Source organism: Anomaloglossus baeobatrachus, chromosome 7 (genome assembly GCF_048569485.1).
Source record: "Anomaloglossus baeobatrachus isolate aAnoBae1 chromosome 7, aAnoBae1.hap1, whole genome shotgun sequence".
NCBI lineage: Eukaryota > Metazoa > Chordata > Amphibia > Anura > Aromobatidae > Anomaloglossus > Anomaloglossus baeobatrachus.
Window position 1 is genome coordinate 184,698,714 of NC_134359.1, and position 14,389 is coordinate 184,713,102.

Here is a 14,389-nt window from a genome sequence, read left to right on the forward strand (position 1 = left end):
GTCCTTCACACAGAGAAAACTGTTTATCTATATCCCCTACTGGTATATCAAGAAAACCACTGTTCTGTAAGAATAGTTATGACCCATGTAACAGGCTTCCCTCAGATGTTGGTAATTTTTCTCATACACAGCATTCGGGGATCCACTGCACTACAGATACATTTCTTCGCTACATTCAGCAGTATCTTCACCAGTTTTTGCTGTAGTAGATTTTTTGTAGGATCAAACCAGGCGAGTTGAGGGGGCTTTAAACGCTACGATATCGTTAATGTTTTATCGTCGGGGTCACGTTGTTAGTGACGCACATCCGGTGTCATTAACGATATCGCAGCGTGTGACACTTACTAGCGACCTTAAGCGACCTCAAAAATGGTGAAAATCGTTCACCATGGAGGGGTCGTCCCAAACCCAAAAATTGGTAATGGTTGATTATCGATATTGTTCGTCGCTCCTGCGGCAGCACACGTCGCTGTGTGTGACACCGCAGGAGCGAGGAACGTCTCCTTACCTGCTGCCGGCCGCAATGTGGAAGGATGGAGGTGGGCGGGATGTTACGTCCTGCTCATCTCCGGCCCTCCGCTTTGATTGGCCGGCCGCTTAGTGACGTCGCGGTGACGTCGCTGTGATGCCGAACTTCCCTCCCCCTTGAAGGAGGGATTGTTCGGCGGTCACAGCGACGCCGCCGACCAGGTAAGTACGTGTGACGCTGCCGTAGCGATAATGTTCGCTACGGCAGCGAACACACGATATTGCACACACGACGGGGGCAGGTACTTACACGCTCGATATTGCTAGCGATGTCGTAGCGTGTAAAGCCTGCTTTAGCCTCTGCTCTCAATCTAAGGCCTTGTGGGCACTAGAAAAAGGATTTTTCTTAAGAACTTTCTTGAGAGTCTGAATGATTAGTGCACTTGCGTTCAAAAAACGCACCAATTACGCACCTGCGTTTTTACCTCGTTTTTGTCCGTTTTTGATGCATTATTAATGCGTTATTTCTCGCAGGTTTGTCCCTGCATTTTTTTACCATTATCTATGGCAAAAAATGCAGGTACCTGGAGAAAAGAAGTGACATGCTCATTCTTTTTCTCAAGAAATTCTGCAGAAAGAATTTTCTTGAGAAAAAACCGCAGTGTGCGCACAGCTATTTTTTTTCCATAGGTTTTGCTGGGAAATGTCTGCAGAAAGTCAACCATTTTCTCAAGAAATTTCTGCAGCAAAAGCACAAAAATAACATGGGTAAAAACGCAGTGTGCGCACAGGGCCTAAATCATCAAGCCTTGCCTGGTTCATTTTTTTATTTCCAGGGTGGTTATGCTGTAATTCCTCTCTGCATTGTACGGGAGGATGTTGTTTTGGGAATATTTAAACGGATCCATAACAGGACACTGGAAACTACAGGGTGGCTTGAAGTATAGTGAATTTTTCACGGCTCGGTAACATTCCCTGATGAACCCCAGAAAAAGTGGGGGAAACGCGTCGGGATTCTTCTGGGATTTAATTTTTCAGTAATATAAGTTTAAACCTTTTTGGGACGTATTTACTTAATGGCCCACAGTACTCTGTTAGTCATTGGACTTTTGTATATAGATGTGTCTATTAACTTTATTATCTCTAGAGATTTGAAGTGTTCTTAAACAGGACAATTTGTATAGTGTGTCCCATCCAGGACTGTTTATATGGCCAACAGTATTATTAGTACTATTATCAATATCCTCAAATACTGACTTTGTGCAATGTGTGATTGAATTATTCTGACTTCAGCACTAACTGCACCTCTCTGGGTGATGGGTATTAATTTGGCACACTGCTAAGTACAGGGTTAATAGGGCGAGTGAACATTGAGCAGGGACGCCCAAAACATTATGGTGTATTAACCTCCGCGGTCAGGAAGGAGTGAGACTAGAGAATTGTAGCCCAGTCCAATAACTTAATACTCCATTTCTGAGAGATTAGTACATCTGTATACACCGGGCTATCCCACACTACATAGATAACCCTACCAATGTGTACCCACCCCTGCCCGACATTTGCTGTGTGTTTACTGATTGTTGTAGCTAACTGTATTACATGGCCTTGACAAGTTTTTTACTATAACTAATAAATATCTGTTTTTAGAGGGGGGGGGTTCGGTCTTTTTGGAGTTTCCTCTTTTTGTTAAATTTCTGATTGTCTTTCATTTTTTTAGGACCACAACTGCATACTGGAAATACCCCACAGGAACAGCTGCTTTGGAGATGTTCTTTCTGGGTTGTCCAGTGATTACATTTTGACACTTGATCCCCACCACTTACTGATTGTATACACTCCTCAATATTGAAATTACAACACCAAGAAGAAAAAGTCATGAAATTATGGAAACTACAGAATTGATAAACATGTTAATGATATGCAAATGAGAGTAAACAGAAGCAACATTTTAAAAACATCTCAATCTATTTAGTACAAAGTATGAGCACTACACACAGAAACCCGCATTTACACACCCTGCCTCCTACCAATGAGGTTATTAATGGTTATCTGAGGAATGTTCTGCCACACTGAGCGAACCTGGGCACACAAGTCATCAAGATTCACTACTGGCAGCTCCCTTTATAATGCCGAGGCAATGACGTCCCAGATATGTTTCATCTGTAGGGAGATGCTGAAGTCTATGGTAGACCACATAGTTTGCTCACAGTAGCATGAGTAACCTACAGCCTGGCGTTGTGTTGACAATGGATCATTCCTCACTTTTGAGAAATGACCATATCACTGGTTGCAGGACCAAATCAATCTATTGCCAAGCTTTTAGTATACTGGCAATGAAAAGCAAAGGGTTTTGGCTACAGTACATTATGCCAGCCTACATGATATTTCTAGGAGTAGGACTAGCATGTCATTCCTTTGTGAAGGCTGATTCATTAATCTCATGCCACAGTTCTCAAAACTATCATAATGCACAGCATGATGGCAATGGTGGCTGAAATGGAGGTCTAGCCTTTCCAGAGAATGGTCTGGAGAAATGGACAATGCCATGGAGAGGCCTTCTACCAGGATTATACAGTACAGTGGCATAATGTATAGTAGCTGGACCACTTTAGTCTTCATGCCATGTACACAAACAGCCTTACATTGATTATGTAGTAGAAACAGTGGTCGAGTTGTTTCTCCGAAGTGTTCCTGGAGCTCTTTTTGGACATGACAACTCCAGACCGCATTATTATTATTTATTTATAGAGCACCATTGATTCCATGGTGCTGTACATGAGAAGGGGGTTACATACAGAATACATATACAAGTAACAATAGACAGACTGGTATAGAGGGAAGAGGGCCCTGCCCTTGCGGGCTTACCTTCTAAAGGATTTTGGGGAGGAAACAGTAGGTGGGATATAGGTTGGGCGGCAGCCTGCATGGCTTGAATATGCTACTTTGGCCCCCAGCATCTTTGGACTGGAGGCCATGGAGCACATCTGCGACATAAATGGTAAGCAATTGCAAAGTGATCTGCCAGCAGCGGGCGGATATTGATGAATTACGTCCCCAAATGCATTTACCGTGGCAGAACATTCCTGAGACAACCATTAATAACCTGATTGACAGGAGCTAAGGTGTGTAAGTGCGGGGAGCGTGGCCCTTATACTCGATACTAAGTGAATCAACTAAAATATATCTTTGTACCGTGTTAGCCAGTAGAGATAAAAAAATTGTTTAAAAGAACTGAGAGTCCTCAGTGGTTGATACCTTTTAATGGCTAACTGAAAAGATGGTAATAATTGCAAGCTTTCGAGACTACTCAGGTCTCTTCAGGTCACAGCCCTGGACCAGACCCTTATCAGAGGACAATAAAACTTTCACACTGAACTGCAGCAAAATTTATGGCCACAACAGTTTGCCCCCCTGCCATAGAGATAGTTCTGTTTTATATAACTTTGTTTTTTTTTTGTTTTTTTTTTACTGCACTATTCTAAGTCCTGTTGTGTATAAATATGTGACTCTTCAGATTTTGTGTTATACCATGCCTGATGAAGAGACCTGAGTAGTCTCGAAAGCTTGCAATTATTACCATTTTTTCAGTTAGCCATTAAAAGGTATCAACCACTGAGGACTCTCAGTTCTTTTAAACAATTTTTTTAAGTGAATCAAGATGTTTTTAAATATGTTTTTCATTTTTTCACAATTTGTAGATCATTAGCATGTCTATCCATCCTGCAGTTTCATTATCATGCCTATCCAAGCTGTAATTTCCATAATCCCACGATTTTTCAACTTTAATGTTTAAAAGTGCATCTCAGTCATTAAAAGTGGCTATTATAGCCAGACAATCAATGTTATTCACGTCATCTATATAAAAAAAATCACACAAGTGCATAATATGGTGAAAGAGAATATAATAGATGAAAATGAAAGAGAAGGTATTGTACTTTCCTATTAGAATATTACTAATTATGCACGATTAGGACCCCCCCACTGATACAGACCGATCCAGTGGATCAGTGATACTTTATGTAATCCATGTTATGCCATTTAAGCCCGCTTTACACGCTACAATATATCTTACGATGTGTCGGCGGGGTCACGTCGTAAGTGACGCACATCCGGCATCGTAAGGTACATTGCAGTGTGTGACAGGTACGTGCGATTGTGATTGAACGTTAAAACGTTCATCGCATACACGTCGTTGAATCCTGACGAATTGCACGTCGGGTTGTTCAATGTTCCCGAGGCAACACACATCGCAGTGTGTGACACCCTGGGAACATTGAACAGATCTTACCTGCCTCCCGCGGCTCCAGCCGGCAATGCGGAAGGAAGGAGGTGGGCGGGATGTTTACGTCCCTCTCATCTACGCCCCTCCGCTTCGTTTGGCCGGCTGCCGCGTGACGTCGATGTGACGCCGAACGTCCCTCCCACTCCAGGAAGTGGATGTTCGCCGCCCACATCGAGGTGTAAGTACGTGTGACGGGGGTTAATCATTTGTGCGGCACATTCAACAAATTGAACATGCCACACATACGATGGGGGCGTTGCAAATCGCATTCGATATCGTATGCGAAATTGCAACGTGTAAAGCAGGCTTAAGGCTATGTGCCCACGCTAGAATGTCCCTGCGGATTTTTCTGCCTGAAAATCCGCGACTTTCGCGGAAAATCCGCACCCGCGGATTTGCCGCGGATTTGCCGCGGATTTACCGCGGATTTGCCGCGGATTTTGATGCGGATTTTATTTTTCTTTTTTTCCCCATTCAAAACCAAAAATCCGCACCAAATCTGCACCAAACAATTGACATGCTGCAGATTTTTCCGGATCAAAATCCGCGGCAAATCCGCAGCGGAAAAATCCGCAGCATGGGCACAGCATTTCCAAAATGCCATTGAAATGGCTTGGAAGTGCTGCTGCTGCAGATTTTCGGCAAATCCGCGGTAAATCCGCGGCAAAATCCGCGGCAAATCCGCGGTAAATCCTGTAGCGTGGGCACATAGCCTAAGTGTTGCCTGCACTGTTCAGACTTAGCCACTTGGCTACGAACAGTTACTGAATTCCATTCACCTGGTTGTAATATTGTGGCTGGTAGGTGTAGGTATATTGTAGCTTGCTATAACCAATATTGTTAATTCCTGTAATTCTGACTAAAAACCATTCTTTCTTTTCAGCTGAAATAAAAATTTGTTTTAAGTATTATCATGGTATTAGTGGATCTTTGAGAGCAACGACACCCTGTATCACTGTGAAAAATCCCACTGTAATGGTAAGTTAAAAAAGTTTATAATGCACTGTGCCAGGCCTGACAACACGTTATACTCAATAGTCCATGTAGCAATAATCCCTGCACAGTTCTGTGCAATAATCTGGTTTAGATGATTCCCCCTTTTTTATAAAAAATAATTACATCACAGCAGTGCAAAAATGAGAGTTTTGTTTACTGAGATGTAGTGCAGGGAGTTATGTGTCCATCTGGATAACACGTTCTTAAAGTCCTGTTGCGGTTCCTGTTTCTGGGTATCTGCGTGTCTCCTTCCCCTTTGCTGTGGCATTGGAGCCTATGTTCGGATTTCTTGCTACTGCACATGTGCGAGCGTTGGAGACTAAGTCCTATCTTGGAGCCATTGCACATGTGCGAGTGACATCATCACTGACACGAGGTCACATGTCTCTGACACCTTCTAAGCTGATTGGCCGCTGGTCATGTGCTTGTGACACGAGGTCACATATCTCTGACACCTTCTAAGCCGATTGGTCGCTGGTCATGTGCTTGTGACACCTTGCTCGGTGATAGGCCAGCGTGACGTCATTGCTGTCGTTCTGGCAGCGGATTGGCTCTGGTGTCCTCCATCTTGGATGAGGCACAGAGTCAATATAAGACCCTGACGCACGCTGCTCGGCGCTCAGTCCTCTTGGTTCATGCATGAGAGTAGACGCTCTGTGCACGTCCCTCCAGGCATCTCTGTCTATGCTAGGTGAGCGCTATCGGCAGGGTAGCGTTCTTGTATCTTACAGCTTCGGCTGTGGTCCGTATCCTCGCACCTTAGTGGAGCGGACATAGGCAGGTGCCTGAGGCACATGGTCAGGCTGGGACTAAAACATAACTTTTAATCTAGCAATAAAAACAGTGATAAAGTGCTTGTGCATAAGAAGTGCAAGATATATACAGTGCCTACAAGTAGTATTCAACCCCCTACAGATTTAGCAGGTTTACACATTCGGAATTAACTTGGCATTGTAACATTTGGACTGTAGATCAGCCTGGAAGTGTGAAATGCACTGCAGCAAAAAAGAATGTTATTTCTTTTTTTTTTTAAATTGAGAAAAGTTTATTCAGAGGGTCATTTATTATTCAACCCCTCAAACCACCAGAATTCTGTTTGGTTCCCCTAAAGTATTAAGAAGTATTTCAGGCACAAAGAACAATGAGCTTCACATGTTTGGATTAATTATCTCTTTTTCCAGCCTTTTCTGACTAATTAAGACCCTCCCCAAACTTGTGAACAGCACTCATACATGGTCAACATGGGAAAGACAAAAGGAGCATTCCAAGGCCATCAGAGACAAGATCGTGGAGGGTCACAAGGCTGGCAAAGGGTACAAAACCCTTTCCAAGGAGTTGGGCCTACCTGTCTCCACTGTTGGGAGCATCATCCGGAAGTGGAAGGCTTATGGAACTAGTGTTAGCCTTCCACGGCCTGGACAGCCTTTGAAAGTTTCCTCCCGTGCCGAGGCCAGGCTTGTCCGAAGAGTCAAGGCTAACCCAAGGACAACAAGGAAGGAGCTCCAGGAAGATCTCATGGCAGTGGGGACATTGGTTTCAGTCAATACCATAAGTAACGTACTCCACCTCAATGGTCTCCGTTCCACACGAGCCCGTAAGGTACCTTTACTTTCAAAGCGTCATGTCAAGACTCGTCTACAGTTTGCTTATGATCACTTGGAGGACTCTGAGACAGACTGGTTCAAGGTTCTCTGGTCTGATGAGACCAAGATCGAGATCTTTGGTGCCAACCACACGTGACGTTTGGAGACTGGATGGCACTGCATACGACCCCAAGAATACCATCCCTACAGTCAAACATGGTGGTGGCAGCATCATGCTGTGGGGCTGTTTCTCAGCCAAGGGGCCTGGCCATCTGGTCCGCATCCATGGGAAGATGGATAGCATGGCCTACCTGGAGATTTTGGCCAAGAACCTCCGCTCCTCCATCAAGGATCTTAAGATGGGTCGTCATTTCATCTTCCAACAAGACAACGACCCAAAGCACACAGCCAAGAAAACCAAGGCCTGGTTCAAGAGGGAAAAAATCAAGGTGTTGCAGTGGCCTAGTCAGTCTCCTGACCTTAACCCAATTGAAAACTTGTGGATGAGCTCAAGATTAAAGTCCACATGAGACACCCAGAGAACCTAGATAACTTGGAGAAGATCTGCATGGAGGAGTGGGCCAAGATAACTCCAGAGACCTGTGCCGGCCTGATCAGATCTTATAAAAGACGATTATTAGCTGTAATTGCAAACAAGGGTTATTCCACAAAATATTAAACCTAGGGGTTGAATAATAATTGACCCACACTTTTATGTTGAAAATTTTTTAAAATTTAACTGAGCAACATAACTTGTTGGTTTGTAAGATTTATGCATCTGTTAATAAATCCTGCTCTTGTTTGAAGTTTGCAGGCTCTAACTTATTTGCATCTTATCAAACCTGCTAAATCTGCAGGGGGTTGAATACTACTTGTAGGCACTGTATATATATGCATTTAGCCTCATATCCGGTATACAAATAGTGCATGTTTCCGCGTTCCACACTGGAACGCTAGCAATCCAATCAGATCCCTGGAGGGGCGTCCTCACACGGTCAGGTGACACTCTGTGAGATACAGACTGGAAGTTAACACAGATCCGTCATACGACTGTCACACCAATACATAGAAAGCAGTGCAGAAGTGACTTATCTGCACTGCTTTCTATGTATTGGTGTGACAGTCTCTTTCTCTCCTTCCTTTTACTTGGTAATTACTGTTTGCCTTTGTGCAGTTTTTATCATTTGCAGACATTATGGGCACCCTTATGCCTATACTATTTTTATTTGTTCTCTTGAGTCCATCTCACTATATAGCGAGCACGGCATTATCTGCTCTACATTGTGGGATATATTTGTCCATTTTGAGCATTGTAGAATTACCCCAGCTGCAATGATATGTGTATAGCCAGCGGCCTGTTCTTTTGTCGCTATGTCCTGTACTAGTGATTGGTCTATTACGATCTGTCTATTTATCACTAAGGATGCCACTGCTGGTTACCTTGGCGCTTAGTCATGATATCTGGTTGGCTAGCGTTATACCGGAAGTGACCTCACCTATTGATGAGCCCCTGATTGGCGACTCCAGCCGTCGTATGACGGATCTGTGTTAACTTCCGGTCTGTATCTCACAGAGTGTCACCTGACCGTGTGAGGACGCCCCTCCAGGGATCTGATTGGATTGCTAGCGTTCCAGTGTGGAACGCGGAAACGTGCACTATTTGTATACCGGATATGAGGCTATATGCAGCTTATGGCTTCTCCTGATTGTGCACTATCTGTGTGCCGTGCGTTCCAATTTGAAACGCAAGGGGGCGGTACTTGTCGCACCGGTAGTTACCTCTGACGCCAGCATGGTGATGGCTAATGGATTCTATTATGCTTCTAGTGAGTACCGTTTTCTGCAAATGTGTGTGTAATTACCTTGTTTAAGGGTGTATAAAGGTATTGGATTATTCAGAGACTGTGCGCCACTGTTTGCCCAGCACACATAGGTTAATCACCGCTATTGGCCTGTGCTGATCCCTGCCATTGCAGGTTGATCTCCCCATTTTTTCCTCCGTCTCCCCTGAGGAACTCTTGATATTGAGAGGGAAACGCGTCGGGAGGTTTTTCTCTTTTTTGTTTATGGTTGCGGGGCAGACATCTTATTTGGGTGCTGCCCTTGTCAGGGCAGAAGTCCATCCACGGGGCACAACAGGGGTTATTTACCACACTTGTCCACCCTATCCTTCCAGCTGTGACCTCTCATTTTGGGACCGGTTTGCAGTCCAGCCCATGGATGAAGCTTGGGTGAGATCAAACCTGTGTGTTGCCATGTGGCATTTTGTCTCTTCCACTACTTATGCACAAGCACTTTATCACTGTTTTTTTGCTAGATTAAAAGTTATGTTTTAGTCCCTGCTATTATTATTATTTATGCTTTTTGGACTATTGGGCATTACTTCTCTGCTTGGCAGATTTGCTATTACACATCCTCAGGCTGGGCCTTGTGATTCTACTCGTAGGTGGACGTTGCCGCTAGGGTAACGTTCCTTATACTGCGTCTGGCAGTTGTTCGTATCCTCGCACACTAGGGGAGCGAACATAGGTAGGAGCTTTGTGCGGCTTGTGCTGCTGTCCGTCTCTTTTGCACCACTAGTGGAGCGGACCTAGGCAGGTGCCATATCTAGTGGTTCGTGTCCTCGTACACTAGTGGAGCGAATGCAGGTAGGAGCTTTGTGCGGCTTACGCTGCTGTCTGTCTCCCGACACCGCTAGAGGAATAGACCTAGGTAGGTGCCATTTCACACTCACTGCTTTTGTCTCTGTGACCATTAACAGAGACCATACCACACACCCTCCAAGTAAGGGAGGAATTGCTTTATTTTCTAACTATATGCCTCTGTGAGTTTAACAGAGGTATTGCACTCTGCACTTGTGCTACTACTATTTACAGCGGCACACTTATATACTCTTCCTCACTCATTAACATATCCCTTTTACGTTAATGCTAAATACGGTAGTCGCTGTGACTTTAACAGTACACGCCGTGATTGGCTCTAGTGTCACTGAGACGTATCAGTGTCAGTACTGCTTTCATGGTACAAGATACCCCTTATCCTCTGCCATAGTCTTCAGCAGAGACTTTGCACGGTGGACCCTGACTGTCTGATATCCCTTTGGTTTTTATAATCAGACAGCCCCCCGTAACAAGTCCCAGCAGATCAGATCGCCAAGGGTCTGGCTTCTTACATGCCAGGATAGCCGCTGTTGTAGCTCTGTGCACACTCATTTTCTTTGATATGGCCACTGCGGGAGAAATGTACTATGGTGCTGTACATATGAATATAGCACCTGTTCATGTTGTGCCTCCAGACAGGAAAAAGCTTTTACAATTTTCTCCCCGATCTAGCACATACGATCTGTGGTGGGGGAAACAAGGGCGCAATAGGGTCTTACCCGGTATTTAGGGTATAAGAAAAAGAAGAGATGCACTCACCTGGTCTGGTTGTGATAGTCACAACCCCTATGACAGCGTATGGGAGTGCTGAGCTGGTTCCAGCTGCTGCCCCGTCAGAAGTGGTTGCTGTAAAAACGGGGATGAAAGAAGACGGGTTTTCCAGCCACGCTATGAACCACACCGTTGAAGATTCCTTAAGATATTTTTATTGAGTCAATTCCAACGCGTTTCAAAGGCCTTTGAAACGCGTTGGAATTGACTCAATAAAAATATCTTAAAGAATCTTCAACGGTGTGGTTCATAGCGCGGCTGGAAAACCCGTCTTCTTTCATCCCCGTTTTTACAGCGATCTAGCACATAGACAGTGGTCCGCTTTCTTACCCTTTTACAGAAAATGATGTCCAATACAGAATATTACACTGCATATCTAAACTTTGTAAGATCCCCTGTTGATAAGGTTGCTGTGTTAGAAACTCAGCGCTCCAAATTTAGCACAATAAAAATAACGTCACAAACATTAAAGGGTTATTCTCATGTCCAAGATCCTATCCCAATATGTAGTAGTTATAATAATATTAGCAAATACATCCAATCAGGAATGTAGTACAGTTCTTTGGATTCACTATATTGCTTTCCTCTTGTTCAGGGCATTGCAGGATTTGAAGTATCCATGGTTATGACCAATAGCAACTAAGTAACTGTCCCTATATGTGTGGTCGTAACCATGGATACCTAAGCTGCAATGCCGTGCACATGACGTAAGCAACATAGTGAATCAGAAGAACTAGACTACATTTCTAATTGAAAGTACAGTGGGGAAATAAGCATTTAGTCAGCCACCAATTGTGCAAGTTCTCCCACTTAAAAAATGAGAGAGGCCTATAATTGACATCATAGGTAGACCACAACTATGAGAGACAAAATGAGAACACAAATCCAGAAAATCACCTTGTCTGATTTGGCAAGATTTTATTTTACAAATTATGGTGGAAAATAAGTATTTGGTCAATAACAAAAGTTCATCCCAATATTTTTTTTATATATCCTTTGTTGGCGAAGACAGAGGTCAAACGTTTTCTGTAAGTCTTCACAAGGTTGGCACACACTGTTGGTGGTATGTTAGCCCAATCCTCTATGCAGATCTCCACAAGACGAAGAGGAGAACAGGAGTTTTTTTGGTGCAAAAAGAATACAAATTTTATTCATAAATCAAGACATAGAGGTGAACATCCAAAAGTCATAAAAACATTTTAAAAGGGTGAAGAGAGGGCGGCCCCCCATGAGGTCAAAAGAGATCCATATTAGGACATGTTGGAACGAAAACTTAAATGTGTGCTAGTAAGGTCCATGAGTATGCACAGACTCCAAATGCAAGGTTAGGTGTCTGTATAGTAGTATTAAATTCTATACTGGAGGTGGAGATGCAACAGACCAACACACCAAAGCTAGAAATACATATGGGGTTATATACAGTAGTTACCAGCAGTCCCAAGTAAAGCTCTATGTAAGAAGGTACAAAAATGGAGGAGCCTGATAAGGGCTTCTCACCGGTGCAAACAGATGTAATACGGGGGGCCCCGTCCAAGGAGGGCATCAGGGGAACCAAGAGCCTACGTACATTTCGATATCTTAAAATCTTCGTCAGGTAAGATGCCTCTTTGGTTTGTTGGTCTGTTGCATCTCCACCTCCAGTATGGAATTTAATGCTACTATGCAGACAACTAACCATGCATTTGGAGTCTGTGCGTACTCATGGACCTTACTAGCACACATTTAGGTTTTCGTTCCAACATGTCCCAATATGGATCTCTTCTGACCTCATGGGGGGGCCGCCCTCTCTTCACCCTTTTAAAATGTTTTTATGACTTTTGGATGTTCACCTCTATGTCTTGATTTATGAATAAAATTTGTATTCTTTTTACACCAAAAAAACTCCTGTTCTCCTCTTCTTGATATGACATTGAGTTTGTGCTTAATGTGGGGATTCAGTCGAATCAAAACCCACCTTTTTCTTTGTATGGTATTGTGGAGCATTTTCTCCCTAAAGATCTCCACAAGAGCAGTGATGTTTTGGGTCTGTTGCTGGACAGCACAGACTTTCAACTCCCTCCAAAGGTTTTCTATGGAGTTAAGATCTGGAGACTGGTTAGGTGCTTCTTATTAACCCAGTCCTTTGTTGCCCTGGCAATGTGCTTGGGATCATTATCATGCTGAAAGACCCAGTCACGTTTCATCTTCAATGTCCTTGCTGATAGAAGGAGGTTTGCCCTCAAAATATCACGATACATGGCCCCATTCATTCTTTCCTGTACATGGATCAGTTGTCCTGGTCCCTTTGCAGACAAACAGTCCCAAAGCATGATATTGCCATCCGCATGCTTCACAGTAGGTATGGTGTTCTTTGGATGCAACTCAGCATTCTGTTTCCTCCAAACACGACGAGTTGTGTTTCTACCAAACAGTTAACTTTGGTTTCATCAGACCATATGACATTCTCCCAATACTCTTCTAGATAATCCAAATGCTCTCTAGTAAACTTCAGATGGGTCCAGACAAGTACTGGCTTAAGCAGATGAACACGTCTGGCACTGGAGGATCTAAGTCCCTGGCAGCGTAGTGTGTTACTGATGGTAGCCTTTGTTACGGTGGTCCCAGCTCTATGCAGGTTGTTCACTAGGTCCCCCTGTGTGGTTTGGGATTTTTGCTCACCGTTCTTGTGATTATTTTGACCCGAAGACGAGAAATCTTGCGTAGAGCCCCAGATCGAGGGAGATTATTAGTGGTCTTGTATGTATAGTCATATGAAAAAGTTTGGGAACCCCTATTAATGTTAACCTTTTTTCTTTATAACAATTTGGGTTTTTGCATCAGCTATTTCAGTTTCATATATCTAATAACTGATGGACTCAGTAATATTTCTGGATTGAAATGAGGTTTATTGTACTAACAGAAAATGTGCAATCCGCATTTAAACAAAATTTGACTGGTGCAAAAGTATGGGCACCTCAACATAAAAGTGACATTAATATTTTGTAGATCCTCCTTTTGCAAAAATAACAGCCTCTAGTCACTTCCTGTAGCTTTTAATGAGTTCCTGGATCCTGGATGAAGGTATATTTGACCATTCCTGTTTACAAAACAATTCCAGTTCAGTTAAGTTTGATGGTCGCCGAGCATGGACAGCATGCTTCAAATCATCCCACAGATGTTCAATGATATTCAGGTCTGGGGACTGGGATGGCCATTCCAGAACATTGTAATTGTTCCTCTGCATGAATGCCTGAGTAGATTTGGAGCGGTGTTTTGGATCATTGTCTTGCTGAAATATCCATCCCCTGCGTAACTTCAACTTTGTCACTTACACATTATTGTCAAGAATCTGCTGATACTGAGTTGAATCCATGCGACCCTCAACTCTAACAAGATTCCCGGTGCCGGCATTGGCCACACAGCCCCAAAGCATGATGGAACCTCTACCAAATTTTACTGTGGGTAGCAAGTGCTTTTCTTGGAATGCCGTGTGGTGTTTGTTTGCCTCCATGCATAACGCCTTTTTGTATGACCAAACAACTCAATTTTTGTTTCATCAGTCCGCAGGACCTTCTTCCAAAATGTAACTGGCTTGTCCAAATGTGCTTTTGCATACCTCAGGTGACTCTGTTTGTGGCGTGCTTGCAGAA

General features: G+C 43.7%; 1 protein-coding gene across 5 annotated transcripts in view; it reads left to right on the forward strand.

The window, feature by feature from the left end:
- Window positions 1–14,389, forward strand: part of HECW2 (HECT, C2 and WW domain containing E3 ubiquitin protein ligase 2) — a 453,200-nt gene that overhangs the window by 210,718 nt on the left and 228,093 nt on the right. For all 5 annotated transcript variants that reach the window (XM_075317832.1, XM_075317831.1, XM_075317833.1 and 2 more), the window contains one exon: window positions 5,634–5,728. In XM_075317832.1, coding sequence (XP_075173947.1) covers window positions 5,634–5,728 — 95 coding nt within the window. The remainder of the gene's footprint in view (window positions 1–5,633; window positions 5,729–14,389) is intronic.